Genomic DNA, 16,029 nt, shown 5'->3' with positions numbered 1-16,029 from the left:
CACTCCCCCTGCTTGTGCTCTTTCTCGCTCTCTCTCAATAAATAAAATCTTTAAAAAAAATAAAAACCTTTTTTATTATTTTATTATTTTTAATTTTTTCCTTAAAAATAAAATCTTAAAAAATAAATGAAAGTAAAAAACCTATATCTGTGTGTTATACACATAAATAACATATATAAATGTTATATATATACTATTTTTATGCTTTTTTCTATATGCTTTTCCCTCAAAATATTTTACTATGCTTTTATGTATGTGTATACATATGTTTTTTCAATATGGTTTTATATATGTATAAATATATAAAAACATATTATACACTAATATACAATAAAAATATATACTATATATGTATTAAAAAGCATATCAAAAAGGCAGATACATATGTACACACATAGATATAAAAGCATAGGACATTTTGAAGGCAACTCACTAAACTCTTATGGTTACCTCATGTTGGGGAATGTGACTGGGTAACAGCTGGGGGAAGACTACCAAATACAACATTTAACTTCTGTATTATTTGAATCTTCATAAGCATGTACCTGAAGATTTCTTGTATAATTGTAATATAAAATGTTAATGTTTGCACAGTTGATAGGGAAATTTTTACAAAAAAATATGTTTGATAATGCTTAATTTAGTATAGCTTCAACTGGGGCTTCTTTTTTTTTAAGATTTTATGTACTTATTTAGAGAGAGAGAGAATGAGCAAGGGGAGGGGCACAGGGAAAGGGAGAAGCAGGCACCCCACGGAGCAGGGAGCCTGACACGGGGCTCGAACCCAGGACCCTGAGATCGAAGGCAGACGCTTAACCAACTGAGCCACCCAGGCGCCCCAAGTGGAACCTCTTTTAAGAGTAATCCAGATTAGTTTTGTCAAAGCAGCTTATGGATAATATGCGATCACAATCACAAAAGGGCATATCTCTGACGCCAATTCCTCTGCTCTGCAGAAGTTATAAATAACCCTTCTTAAGTTTTTCTCAGATATTTCTGGCAGTACGTCCTCAGAGGCTATCTCACATAAGCTCTATAAATGAGTCTGCTTTGCTGCTATGTGGTGCCTGCCATTTTTCTCTAGCAATGATGTCTCTTGTTCGTTTCATGACCAAGAGTGCCTTGTATACTAACAATGCCCATGAAGGCCACATGAGCTCATGTCTGAGCTGAAGTCACCGATGCTGGTTGTCAAAGACACTGAAGGTACCATTACTGAAAGAGCTACTGTCCTCAACAGCGACACTGCTAATGTTGCTGTCACCATCACCTTCATCTTGATACCTCTCCCAAGCCCCCATGTCCCATTTATCTATAAGTTGTATGGATTCGTGTGCCTGGGTGGCTCAGTCGGTTAAGCGTCTGCCTTTGGCTCAGGTCATGATCTCAGGGTCCTGGGATCAAGCCCTACATCGGGCTCCTGGCTCAGTGGGGAGTTTGCTTCTCCCTCTGCCCCTCCTCACACTGGTTCTCTCAACCTCTTCCTCTCTCTCAAATAAATAAAATCTTTAAAATATATATATATGCCAACTTTTTTCCAAGTCCACTATTAACATCCTAACCCAAGCCACTACCATATCTTATTTGTGCTATCGCAAATACCCTACTAAGTGTTCTCCCCATTTCCATTCTTTCTCCAATCCAATCCATTTCCCACAATAGTAGTAAGAATGGTCCTTTAAAATATAAATTAGGTTTTATCATTTCCTTGCTCAAAAACATTCAATGACTCTCCATCACGCTTAGATTAAAATTCAAACTTAACAACAACAACAACAACAAAACAAAATTCAGACTTCACCATGGCTTACTAGACTGCACATGATCTGGCTCACGACTACCGTTAGAACTTCATCTTATGCCACTCTCCTCAATCAATCCAGTCCAGCCACACGGCCTCCTTTCTGTTCCTTAAACATGCCAAGCTGCGGCATTCGGCAGCGGCCACTGAGCAGATCGGACTTCGCTTGTACGCGCACCTCGCTCCGCTTTCTCGGCAACCATGTCTGACAAACCCGATATGGCTGAGATTGAGAAATTCGATAAGTCGAAATTGAAGAAGACAGAAACGCATGAGAAAAATCCACTGCCTTCAAAAGAAATGATTGAACAGGAGAAGCAAGCTGGCGAATCGTAATGAGGCGTGCGCCACCAATATGCACTGTACATTCCACAAGCATTGCCTTCTTATTTTACTTCTTTTGGCTGTTTAACTTTGTAAGATGCAAAGTGGTTGGATAAGTTTAAATGACTGTGCTACCCCTTTTCACATCAAAGAATCGAGAACTACTGACAACGAAGGGCGCCTGCCTCTCCCACCTGCCTGTCTGGCTGGCAGGGAAGGAAAAGAACTTGCATGTTGGTGAAGGAAGAAGCTGGGTGGGTCGACAGTGAAATCGAGAGTAAAAACCAAGCTGGTCCAGGGTGTCCTGCAGGCTGTAAAATGCAGTTTAATCAGAGCGCCATTTTTTTTTTGTTCAAATGATTTTAATTATTGGAATGCACTTTTTTTTAATATGCAATAAAAAGTTTTAAAACCTGAAAAAAAAAACATGCCAAGCTGCTCCTGTCTTTGGGTCATTATATTTGCTATTGCCCTTGTCTACAATGTTCTTCTCCCTGAATTTCATATGGCTCCTTCCTTCTTGTCATTCACACGTTACTTTATTTATTTGAGAGAGAGACAGAGGTAGCGAGAGAGAGCACATGAGTGGGGAGGAGAGGGAGGAGCAGGCTCCCCAGTGAGCAGGGAGCCTGACGCGGGGCTCGATCCCAAGACCTTAGGATCATGACCTAAGCTGAAGGCAGACGTTTAACCAACTGAGCCACCCAGGTGCCCCTCACACGTTACTTTAAAGGTCCCCTCTGCAGACAGCCACCTCCCTGACCTACCAGTCCAAATTGACACTCATTCTCTATCATATCACTCCATTTAATATCCTGCATAGTACTTCTCACCACCTGACATTTTGTTAGTCCTTCTGCACCAACAAAACGACTAGAATCCATGATCCAAGAGAGAAAGGCCCTCGCCAATCCTGTTTGCCACTGTATCCGTAACACCTAGACTAGCACCTAGCACACAGTACAGGCTCTCAAGAAAACCTTGCTAAAGGAGTCACTGTCACCATTACTGTCAGTGTTTCTGCCAATGCCAGAGCTGTTAACTCCTTATGTTCTAACAATCCTGCTGAGTTTTGGAGGACACTGTATTTTAGCTTTTACTCCTTTTTTTTTAAGATTTTATTTTTAGGTAATCTCTACACCCATCATGGGGCTCGAACTCACAGCCCCAAGATCAAGAGTTGAACGCTCCACAGACTGAGCCAGCCAGGCGCCCCAGCGTTGACGCTTTTGTAGCTCCTTGGGTGTAGGTCTCAAGGATGGCAATTCAGGTATGGCCACAGGTAGGACTCCCTCCACCCCTCCGGGAGCTGAACCCAGGGGCGATTTGATTGGTAGAGCCTTGCAGCACCCAGAACCACTCCTCTTCTGCAGCCTCAGCCAATATCCTTGACTCAACCCTGTGTATGGGTATGTTCTCATCCTCTAGAGCAGCAGTTTCTCAATCTTGGCTGTACAAAGAATTACCTGAGGAAGTTTAATAAATATTAATGCCTGGCCAATTAATTCTGATTAATTGGTCTGGGATGCATTGTGGGCATCAGAATTTTTTTTTAAGCTCTCCAAGTGATTCTGGTGTGTAGCTGAAGATGACACCCACAGCTGTAGAATAAATTCTTCCATGGATGACTCCCTGATTTCTCATATAAATAGATTCCTGGTAGCTCAATTTCAAATCCTCTTGACTCTCCCAGAATTAGTATAAACAACAACTTCAAGCTCCATCTGAGACCCTTGCTGCATAGATGTGCCACCACACATGAATACTGGAATATCACTACAATAATATTTTGACCAAACTAGCGTTCTGAATATCCATTTCATGACCATAGTAACTAAGGTGAGGCACTTTTATGAAATGTAGTATGTACTTAATGTCACTAGAGGGCTGTCAGGTAAGGTAAGCAAAAGTGAAAAAAACAAAAATTTCAAACTTCAGAGACTCTTGTTTACTCCTGATTCCTATCATTTGGATGAGTACAAATCTAAACTTTCTATTGCTTGGATCAACCACTTTTCAAATGTCCGGTCCTGTACATTCAAGTGCGTCCTGGCGATGCCTTCTTGCTCGTCTGTCCCTTCACATTTACCCACTGAAATCAAACATGTGCCTCCCCACACTGACTTCTGTTTCTGTCGTGATGTTTTTATTCTCCTAGTCACCCTAATGAGAAACTCTACAGTCCCATGCCTCCTTTTTCCATTTATTTCCTCCCTCTGTGCTCCAAGGTAACTTTACCTCCTAAGTATTTCTCACATCCATTTCTTCTACTTTATCCCCACTGCCACAGCCTTAGTCTAGCTAGACCCACAGGACTTCTCACTTGGATTTCTGTAATAACCGCCTAACAGGTCTCTCTGACACAGTTTGGGTCCTCTACTCCTTCCTTAAAACTTCCACCAGAATAAGCTTTTAAAACCGAAAAGCTGGGGCACCTGGGGAGCTCGGTGGTTTAAGCATCTGACTCTTGATTTCAGCTCAGGTCATGATCTCAGGATTCTGGGATTGAGCCCCCCCATCAAGCCCTCCACTGAGCCCCACATCAAGCCTAGCATCAGGCTCACGCTAAGCGGGGAGTCTGCTTGAGATTCTCTCTCTCCCTGTCCCTCAGCCCCTCTCCCTGCTTGCTCTCTCTCCCTGAAAAAATAAAATCTTTTTAAAAAATAAATAAAATAAAACTGAAAAGCTGACCATGATCATGGCAATCCCCTGCTTAAAACCCTTCAATGGCTCCATACCTAATAAAGTACATATCTCTTTAGGGCCTTTAAAGATCTGGCCCCTGCCTACTTCTCCAAATACAACTTTCTTTTTTTTTTAAGATTTTTATTTTTATTTATTTGAGAAAGAGAGAGAGTGAGCACGAGTTGGAGGAGGGGTAGAGGGAGAAGCAGACTCCCCACTGAGCAGGGAGCCCGATGTGGGGCTCCATCCCAGGACCCTGGGATCATGACCTGAGCCAAAAGCAGACACTTAACCGACTGAGCCACCCAGGCACCCTCAAATACATCTTTCATAGCCCCTTCTTTTGCATACTAGGATCTGATGTCTCCAGCCTTGCATTCCCCCATCTGTGCCTTTGTAAGTACAATTTCTTCTGCCTCTAAGGCCCTTCCTCTTCTTTTTAACCTGGTGAACTATTCATCCTTCAAAATTCAGCTACAGAGTTTCCTTCTCTTTCCAGGCAAAGGCCATCCCTCTGGTGCCATCTGGGCATCAGAATTTTTCCCAGCTCTCCAGGTGATTCTGATGTGTATCCAAGCTTGAGAACCACTGCCACCATATATCTCTAACACTACACTGCATTTCAATCACTTTTTAGCATATTTGTCCTCTTTTCTAAACTCTAAGGTCTTTGAGGAACTAAAATCTTACTCAACTTTGTAATCCTATGGAGAATAAATAAATGAATGAATGAATAAACCTTATAAGTGATATAAAAACACAAGTTTCCATTAGTATTTATTTTTAAGTAGGCTTTACACCAAACGTGGGGCTTGGACTCAACCCCGGGATTAAGAGTTCCATACTCTACTGACTGAGCCAGCCAGGTGCCCCTCCATTAATATTTTTGTTATAACCACATAAAGTTCTTTTGTAAAAATACGATACAATATTATCGTGTAAGAATGTAAAAATTGTCTTGCTGATTTAAACTAAATATTGTCACGAATAGTATAAAGAACATGACTGTCTTCACTGACAACTACCTCAATCTGCTCAAAGATACGGCCATAATTCTAGGTTCCTGTAATAATCTGTCATAAAACCATTGTAGGTAAATGAATAAATCTCTTCAGAAGCTATTTATAATTCTAGCTCATCCTATTTTGTGGGGGATAGATTTACTATTGGCATGCAGCAACATTCCAGGGCCCGGTAGTAGACACAGAGTGCAATGAAGCCACCTAAAATTTTCTTTTTTAGATAGAACTTGATCCTGGCACCGAGGACAATTTATCCCCAGAGCAGCTTCCCTAGATGCCTTCACTATACCATCACATTCTTATCAACAGCTGCTTAGCTAAAAAGTCCTGAGGACAGCTCAGCCAGCCTAGCCCAAGGAACCCGAAGGTATTTCTAGGATTAGAAGAGAGCTAGTTGAGAGACCATGGAAATAGAGGACATCTGTTGTCATTCCACAACAAAGAAGACACCAGAAAACTTGAGCCTTTCTCCTAGGTAGGAGTGCCTAACCATGATTTGGAGGTCTCTAGCCACGGGGAAATGTGAAGGCCTCACCTGGGCTGGGTCTGAGACGCTAATCCGCATCCTGCTTTGGCAGGGGTGTCCCATTAAAGGGTCCTCTCAAATCCTTTCACCCCATTTACCTAGACACGCAAAGGGTATTTATGGACAGGGACCATTACCCCTTTCTAAAACAACAGATCCCTGAATATTCGACAAGGCCACGAACTGGCAGCAAGAAAGTGCCTTGGTGCATGTGTAGTCAGAACAAGAAAGCCTGGGTTCAGAAGTAGCTGGAATACATATCAACAAACTCACACAGAAGCTTTAGCTATAGACAGCCAGGAGGCTAGTTATTGGTCTCAGCCCTGGTCTAAGGAGGGCTGTTTGGATATAAAAACATTCTTCCTCTTTTCAGAACTTAAAGGGTGAGCATCTTGTTCTTCAAATGAAAGGTCTGTGGGGGTTGCTGATGGAATGAAATGGGCCTGGAGGGGTGTCTGGGTGGCTCAGTCAGTTAAGCATCTGCCTTCAACTCAGGTCATGATTCCAGGGTCCTGGGATTGAGCCCTGCATCGGGCTCCCTGCTCAGCGGGGAGCCTGCTTCTCCCCCGTGCTCTGCCCCTCTGCCCCCCCACCCCACTCGTGCTCTCTCTCGCTCTCAAATAAATATGTAAAAATCTAGAAAGAAAGAAAGAAAGAAAGAAAGAAAGAAAGAAAGAAAGAAAGAAAGAAAGAAAAGAAAAGAAAGAAAGAAAGAAAGAAAGAAAGAAAGAAAAAGAAAGAAAAAGAAAGAAAAAGAAAGAAAGAAAGAAAGAAAGAAAGAAAGAAAGAAAGAAAGAAAGAAAGAAAGAAAGAAAGAAAGAAAGAAAGAAAGAAAGAAAGAAAAAAGGAAGGAAGGAAGGAAGGAAGAAATGGGCCTGGATACCCTCTAGCTGGGGTCCTCATTGTTTCTCTATTGACCAGCTCCCTTGGTCTATTCCAGATGCAAGTAAATTTAAAGCACTAAGAGGAAAATCGAGGGGGGAAGCTCTTTACATTTGTAGTAATGGCAAAGTATCACTCAACTTGGCACAGCTTGAGCTACTAACTAGGTCCTTCCGGTAGTCGTGCTAACTAATTCCTTAGAGTAGAGAGGACTCCCCATAGTGAGTAGACTCTGACCTGGAAGAACAGTTTTTCTAATTAATTTTCCCTACTTGCACCTTCTAATCCCAGATTACGATACAAGCCTTTTGGTCTTTTGAGGAACAAAGTCTTTTCTTATCTCGCCTTCAGCAGACATGGTTTTGGGCTTTGGATTGAAACAGCACTAACTTTCTGACCACCTCTCAACACTCACAGGGCTACTTTCCCTCTGGCTGCTCCCAGGATGTCCTGTTTCTATCTCCTCCTCCCTGAGGCCCTGAACCCACACTGTTCCTATCCCTGCCCCTGGGATTATAGCATCCTGAATGGCCTGCAGTCTCTCTCTCTGTTGTCTCTCTCCAGGCTCCTTGGCTGCTGTACCTTCCAACTTCCATCATATATTCTGTACCCAGCTTTCTAAAGCTTCTTGCTGTCCCCAACTCTGGTTGTCCCACACATTTTCTGTCTCTTCTCTCTTTTTCAATAAACACTTCAGAATTTTGGATCCGTTTTTTTTTTTTTTTTTTTTTTTTTTTTACAAATCTACCCCTAGGTATCACACCCACCTCCCCCAACATATAGGGCTGCATTTCCTTACCTCACTCTAGTTCAGTTTTCCCCCTCATTCAGGCTTGAATGACATGTATCTTCAGAACCACCCCACATACATAGACTAACTGCCATCAACCATCTACAAAGACTTCAAATTCTTATATTTATATTTTAATAGTCCTGGGGTGCCCTGCTGGCTCATTTGGAGGAGCATGTGACTCTTGATCTCCAGGTCAGGAGTTTGAGCCCCACATTGGGTGTAGAGATTACTAATATATATATGTTTATTTCTAATATATATATGTTTATTACTAATATGGATATATGCATTTATATTAATATATATAAAATAAGTACATTTATAAGTATGTAAGTACACTTCTATAAGAGTATATATATGTTATACTTAACATATATAAGTATAAATATACACTAAAATATATATATTTTTTAATAGTCCCACTTTTAGACCTCCCCTCCCCAATGTCACAGTCACTTTAAGAAAGGAAGGCATTTTTTCTATAAATGTCTCTGAGTATTTATGGCTGGACTCTTCAGTTCAATGACCAAATGGCAATTCTTAGGCGTGAAAACATAATGTGAAGCTTCTTCAAATCAACCTTGTTTAAAGTGTTGCCAAAGCGCCACCTGCATCACAGTCACTTGGGAGAAGCTTCTTAAAATGCTGATTTCAGGGACACCTGGCCGGCTCAGTTGGTAGAGCATGTAGCTCTTGATCTCGGGGTTGTGAGTTTGAGCCCCACATTGGGTGTAGAGATTACTGAAATAATTTTTTTTAACTTTTGAAAAATAAATAAATAAAATGCTAATCTCCGAGCCCTCTCAGAGATCAGAATTCAATAGGTCTAGGGTAAAGTCCCAGAATCTATATTTTAACAGGCTCCCCACATGAGTGTATAGTTTGAAAATCATTGCAGTACGACATGCTGCTTACATAGCTTTGTTTACTTTAGGTGTCAGGATCTTGACTGTGGTCATCAGATGAGGAACCCATTAACAGGATGTGGAAAGGTTTGTTTCTTTCTTTGTTAGAGAGAAAGAGATAGAGTGTGAGCGGCGGAGGGGGGCAGAAGGAGAGGGAGAGACAGAACCTTAAGCAGGCTCCACGCCCAGCACAGAGCCTGATGTGGGCTCGATCTCACATCCCTGAGAGCATAACCTGAGCCAAAATCAAGAGTTGGATGCTTAACCAACCGAGCTACCCAGGTGCCTAGAGTTTTTATTTTTTAATTTTAATTTTATTTTTTTACTTATTTTTTTTAGTTTTTATTTTTTTAAGATTTTCTTTTTAAAATCAGTTTCAAACAGCTAGAACCTCCATACTTCCTAGGCAGACTAGATACCCTTATACTCTTCCAGAAAGAATGGAGTCTCCCTTTCTACCCAAACAATGCTTGATCCCCTTTCTGCAATTCTCCATCCCAGAAAGTGTCCTCTTCAGGACCTGTTGCTGGTATAAGTAGTTAACACACTACCTGATCCAGGACCTCAAACATCCTTATTTTTTCAAAGACACTATAAAATCTGATGACAACATATCCACCACCACAACTATGTCATAGCCTGATCAATATAAACCCAAAGGCAGAGCTTCTGTAGAGTCAGTTTTACTCTTTGCCTGACCCACTGCCTCCATGACAATTCTCCCAGGACTTAGCCCACCTATCCAAAGCCCTGTCTTTCTGTGGAGCAGAAATGAATTGAGGTAATACAGCAACAGAGTTGGCTGAAGAAATACCTCTAGTATAGCACATCTTAAAATGATAGATGAGACAGAGAGGACAGACAATGTCCTTTTAAAGATTTTATTTATTTTGAGAGACAGAGAGAGAGAGAGAGAAAGAGCATGCATGCAGGGGGAGGGGCAGAGGCAGAGAGAGAGAGAGAGAGAGAGAATCCTAAGCAGGCTCCACGCTCAGCACAGAGCCCCACGCAGGGCTTGAGCTCAAGACCCTGAGATCATGACCTGAGCCGAAATGAAGAGCTGGAGGCTGAGTGGCGCCTGGGTGGCGCAGTCGTTGGGCATCTGCCTTCGGCTCAGGTCATGGTCCCGGGGTCCTGGGATTGAGTCCCACATAGGGCCCCCTGCTCAGCAGGAAGCCTGCTTCTCCCTCCTCCACTCCCCCTGCTTGTGTTCCCTCTCTCGCTATCTCTCTCTCTCTCTCTGTCAAATAAATAAATAAAATCTTTAAAAAAAAAAAAAAGAGGGGCGCCTGGGTGGCTCAGTCGTTAAGCGTCTGCCTTCGGCTCAGGTCAGGATCCCAGGGTCCTGGGATCGAGCCCCGCATCACGCTGGCTCCGTGCTCAGTGGGAAGCCTGCTTCTCCCTCTCCCACTCCCCCTGCTTGTGTTCCCTCTCTCACTGTGTCTCTCTCTGTCAAATAAATAAATAAAATCTTTAAAAAAAAAATAAAAGAGTTGTAGGCTGAACCACCTGTGCCACCCGGACACCCCAGACCATGTCCTTTTAAATGCAGGCTGATGGTTGAGATGGTGGGAAAATAAGAGCCAGTAAGAAGACGTCAGCACTAATTCAGAGGAAAAAAGGAAGCTATAAAGCTGGCATTTACCTTGGGATAGCTACTGCTTCTTAGCAACCCCGGAGAGTAGTTTTAATGGGCCAATCAAGTGCAAGGGACAAAAGGAACAAATCCGGGGGCCCAGGCAAGGTTACAAGTTGGATCAGGCACACAGCCTCTCCCTCCTTCTCTGCTTAAAGTCATATCCCCAAAGATGATGCCCTTAATGGATGAACAGGGGAAAAACAAAAAACAAAAAACCAACAACAACAAAAATACACTACCTAGAGGCAGATGGCAGAGATACGCACTTGTCTTGGTTTTGTCTCTGGATAGAATAAAAAAAGAGGAGAGAGAGAGAGAAATTCCCTTTAGACACCATAACCCCAAACCTGTACTCAGGCATGTTTGGGTCCAGAATTCATACCACCTATATGGTCAAAACACCGCACACCAGAAATTTAGCTCAAAATAGGTCTGTATTGGCAATGCAATTGATCCTTGAAAAACACAGGTTTGAACTGCATGGGTCCACTTATATGAAGATTTTTTTCAATAAATACAATATAGTACTGTAAATGTATTTTCTCTTCCTTATGATTTTTTTTAAGTAAGCTCTACACCCAACGTGGGGCTTTGAACTCACAACGCTGAGACCGAGAGTCACATGCTCTACTGACTGAGCCAGCCAGGCACCCCTCTTATGATTTCCTTTTTTTTTTTTAAGATTTTATTTATTTATTTGACAAAGAGAGCACACACAGGGGGAGTGGGAGAGGAAGATCAGGCTCCGCGCTGAGCAGGGAGCCCAACACGGGGCTCGATCCCAGGACCCGAGCTGAAGGCAGACACCCAACCGACTGAGGCACCCAGGTGCCCCTTATGATTTTCTTAATATTTTCTTTTCTCTAACTTACTTTACTGTAAAATACAGTATAAAATACGTATAATATACAAAATATGTGTTAATTGGCTGTTGATGGCATCACCAAGGCTTCTGGCCGACAGTAACCTATTAGTTAACTTTTTGGGGAGGCAAAAGTTATACAGATTTTGACTGCATGAGGACTTGGTACCCCTAACTCCCAAGTTGTTCAAGGGCCAACTGGATTTCCAGGTGACTTGTAGGAGTAAGTGCAACTCTTTTCCAGGAGAATTCACTTCAAACCCAGATCTCAAAGAATCTCCAAAAAGAAAGGTCCAATGAAGGTGTGCTCACAAATAAATATCACATACACACAAGGAAAAATATGACGGACAGGTTAAAATATATAAAGGATATAATGAGAAGGACCAACATGCATCTAATGGGAATTCTAGAAGGAAATATTAAAGAAAATAAGAGAGATGCAGCACCCGGCTGGCTCAGTCAGTAGAGCATGCGACTTTTGGTCTTGGGGTTGTGAGTTCGAGCCCCACATTGGGTGTGGAGATTATTTTTTTTGAGATTTTTTTTTTAATTAAAAAAAAAAGAGAAGAGAGAGACAATATCTAAAGATAATGGCTGAGGACGTTCCAAAAGTAGTGAAATAAAAAAAAAATCCTCAGATTTAGGCCACATTTAGGTAGCAGCCTTACTCTATCTACTAAACTTATTAGGCTAATGACAACCTTTCACTTGCCCACATGAGGTACCAAGTCATGTCTCATCCCCAAAAGGAGGAAAGGACAATTAGTGCAGTTGCTTGAATAAGTCTCAGAAGGACTAGGCCATACCATTGTCAACCCACCACAGGGCACAATGCCTGGCGCATAGTAAGCCCTCAATATTAACATCTGTAGAATGAATGAATGGATGGATGATCACGCAACCACAGAGAAGCCAGATAACAATACTGGAAGGTCGGTAGTAAGATTAACATTGAAACTGAACCCAAATTCTGAATGCAAGCAGGTTCCCTCAAGAGTAAAAGACCACAGAAGCAGGGGATCAGACAGTCCCTAATATCACATGGGTAGCAGGATTACAAGGCTTCAGAGGAGATTTTGCAAATGGAGTTGAATCTGAGGTGCATTCTGTGTGTGAGTGTATGTGAAGCAAGATACTGCTTTCATATTGTAAATGTATGTTGGGTTATTTTTTATAAATTCACTGTTTTTCTTTTCTGTTACATTATATCTTAACGTTCATGCCAGTGTTACATTTATTCCCAAGTGCACTCAAGGACTTCAGAAAGCAAACAGCATCTGTTGACCTATTACACTTGTTTTACCATGACCTACCTAGATCTGTCGTCCTTTTTTTTTTTTTTTAAGATTTTATTTTTCAGTAATCTCTGCACCCAGTGTGGGGCTTGAATTTACAACCCAGAGATCAAGAGTTGCATGCTCTGCTGACTGAGCCAGCTAAGCGCCCTTAGATCTGTCGTTCTTAACTGACAGAAGGAGGACAGAGATATTTATCCCTGTAATAATTCTGGTTTAGTTTTGTTGTTTTTTTTTAAGTAATCTACGCCCAACGTGGGGCTTAAGCTCATGACCCTGAGATCAAGAGTCACATGCTCTACCGACTGAGCCAGTCAGGTGGCCTTCCCTGTAATAGTTTTTATTGCTTTATAACAAATCACCCAAAAGTTAGTGGCTTTAAAAAAATACAAATTTGTTATCTTGCAGTTGTGTAAATCAGAAGTCTGGGGACAGTTGTGGCCAGGGTCTGCTCAGGATCTTGCAAGGCTGAAATAAAAGTGTTGGCCAGTCTGCATTCTCATATGGAGCTTGGGGTCCCTTTTCCCGCTTGTTCAGAGTGTTGGCTGAATTCAGTTCCTTGCAACCACAAGACAGAGGGCTCCAATTCCTTCCTATCAGCAAGGGGCCATTCTCAGTTCCTAGAGGCCACATTCCCCACCTCATCAGCAGTTCACAGCATGTTTGCTTTCTTCCAAGCCAGCCAGAGTGCATTGCTCTGACTTCCTCTTCCCCACCAGCCAGAGAAAACTCGTCTTTTATAGGGCTCATGTGATTAGGTCAAATCCACCTGTATAATCTCCCAATCTTAAAGTCAACTGATTTGGGACTTTAATGACATCTGCAAAATCCCTTCCTGGCAGCACCTAGATTAGTGTTGAATTGAATAACCGGGAGGAAGGGTGAGCATACCAGGAGCTAGGAAATCTTGGGGTCTATCTTAAAATTCTGCCTACCACAACTCCCAACGTTGAGATGTACCCATTTAGATTAAGGATACCATTACAAAATGGGGGGGAAAAAAAGAAAGAAAGAAATATCGACTACTTGCTTTAATTTTTTTTTTTGGTAAGATTATAATTTCTGACACTTCACTTGTTAACATGGCTCAGTTGCTACAGGCTAGTAAAACTACAGCAAACTCTGGGGAGATAATGAATAAAATAAAATAAAAGTGTGACCTTGGGCTCAAATCTTAACCACTAAATGCTAGCTGTGAAACTTTGGGCATGTTACTTAACTGTTCTAAATCTGTTTCCCTACTTATAAAATAGCATATTCCTCATATATTATATGGATTAAGTGAAATAATATGTGCAAAGTACTTAATAAAGTACTTAGAACTAACTTAATGAGAGCAATTATTATTATTTTATTATCATTGAATGACATAAGAGATGTGAAACTATCTCAGAAAGTATGGAGTTATTCTAATGTAATATAGAGTTATTCTAATATAAAAGTATACAGTTATTCTAATGTAATATAAAAAAGTAATATATTATTACTAGGTATACAGAGAGCATACCATTAGGCAGGTTCCCTATACATAGGTAGACACGTTTAGTATGTACACATATCTCATACTTATTTAATATACATTTGTGCATTTGAAATTCCCATTTGTCTTCATCTCTGAACACATTTAGTGTAAACACATCAGTGTATATTCTCAAAATAAAAAATAATAAAGAGGACTGATAACCACCTTTAAATAGATTAAAGGTTTTGTATAGACTTAGTAACCAGAATTATAACCAGTAGATGTAAATTAGAAACACAGATTTGGGCTAAATACAATGAAGAAATTTGTTAACATTTATCAAAAGTGGATTGGGTCAGGGTGCCCTGGCTGGCTTAGTCAGTAGAGCATGTGACTCTTGATCTTCAGGTCACGAGCTCAAGCCCCACACTGGGTGTAGAGATTACTTAAAAAGATAAAATAAAATAAAGTAAAATAAAATAAGGGGCGCCTGGGGGGCTCAGTCAGTTAAGCATCTGCTTTTGGCTCAGGTCATGATCCTGGGGTCCTGGGATCGAGCCCTGCATCGAGCTCCCTGCTTGGTGAGGAGCCTGCTTTTCCCTCTTTCTCTGCCCTTCCCCCTCACTCATTCTCTCTTTCTATCTCTCAAAATGAATAAATAAAATCTTTTTAAAAAATTAAAAAATTAGGTCTATTCAGGTTTTCTATTTCATCCTGGTTCAGTTTTGGTAGCTGATACATCTCTAGGATCAATGGAACAGAATACAGAGCCCAGAAATGGACCCTCAACTCTATGGTCAACTAATCTTCGACAAAGCAACAAAGAATGTCCAATGGAAAACAGACAGTCTCTTCAACAAATGGTGTTGGGAAAATTGGACAGCCACATGCAGAAGAATGAAACTGGACCACTTCCTTACACCACACACAAAAATAGACTCCAAATGGTTGAAAGACCTAAACGTGAGACAGGAGTCCATCAAAATCCTAAAGGAGAACACAGGCAGCAACCTCTTTGACCTCAGCCGCAGCAACTTTTTCCTAGAAACATCGCCAAAGGCAAGGGAAGCAAGGGCAAAAATGAACTATTGGGACTTCATCAAGATAAAAAACTCTTGCATAGCAAAAGAAACAGTCAACAAAACCAAAAGCCAACCGACAGAATGGGAGAAGATATTTGCAAATGACATATCAGATAAAGGGCTGGTAACCAAAATCCATAAAGAACTTATCAAACTCAACACCCAAAGAACAAATAATCCAATCAAGAAATGGGCAGAAGACATGAACAGACATTTTTCCAAAGAAGACATCCAAATGGCCAACAGACACATGAAAAAGTGCTCAACATCGCTCGGCATCAGGGAAATCCAAACCGAAACCTCAATGAAATACCACCTCACACCAGTCAGAATGGCTAAAATTAACAAGTCAGGAAATGACAGATGTTGGCGGGGATGTGGAGAAAGGGGAACCCTCCTACACTGTTGGTGGGAATGCAAGCTGGTGCAGCCACTCTGGAAAACAGTATGGAGGTTCCTCAAAAAGTTGAAAATAGAGCTACCATACAATCTAGCAATTGCACTACTGGGTATTTACCACAAAGATACAAATGTAGGGATCCGAAGGGGTACGTGCACCCTGATGTTTATAGCAGCAATGTCCACAATAGCTAAACTGTGGAAAGAGCCAAGATGTCCATCAACAGATGAATGGATAAAGAAGATATGGTATATATATACAATGGAATATTATGTAGCCATCAGAAGGAATGAAATCTTGCCATTTGCAACAATGTGGCTGGAACTGGAGGGTATTATACTCAGCGAA

At 41.4% G+C, this 16,029-nt stretch overlaps 1 protein-coding gene and 1 long non-coding RNA gene across 4 annotated transcripts in view; one reads left to right on the top strand and one right to left on the bottom strand.

Moving 5' to 3' along the window:
* Positions 1-16,029, bottom strand: part of LOC141370377 (uncharacterized) — a 52,469-nt gene that overhangs the window by 27,962 nt on the left and 8,478 nt on the right. The window lies entirely within an intron of this gene.
* Positions 1,931-2,262, top strand: LOC112809430 (thymosin beta-4-like). Its single transcript, XM_073879224.1, has one exon. The coding sequence runs from the start codon at positions 2,003-2,005 to the stop codon at positions 2,135-2,137; it is 135 nt and encodes a 44-aa protein (XP_073735325.1). The 5' UTR covers positions 1,931-2,002; the 3' UTR covers positions 2,138-2,262.

The sequence above is a fragment of the Callorhinus ursinus genome, unplaced genomic scaffold (assembly GCF_003265705.2).
Source record: "Callorhinus ursinus isolate GAN/ISIS: 27379988/994484 unplaced genomic scaffold, GSC_fseal_2.0 scaffold33, whole genome shotgun sequence".
Taxonomy (NCBI): domain Eukaryota; kingdom Metazoa; phylum Chordata; class Mammalia; order Carnivora; family Otariidae; genus Callorhinus; species Callorhinus ursinus.
Note: the sequence above shows the minus strand (reverse complement) of the source record. Positions and strands in the feature narration are given on the sequence as shown.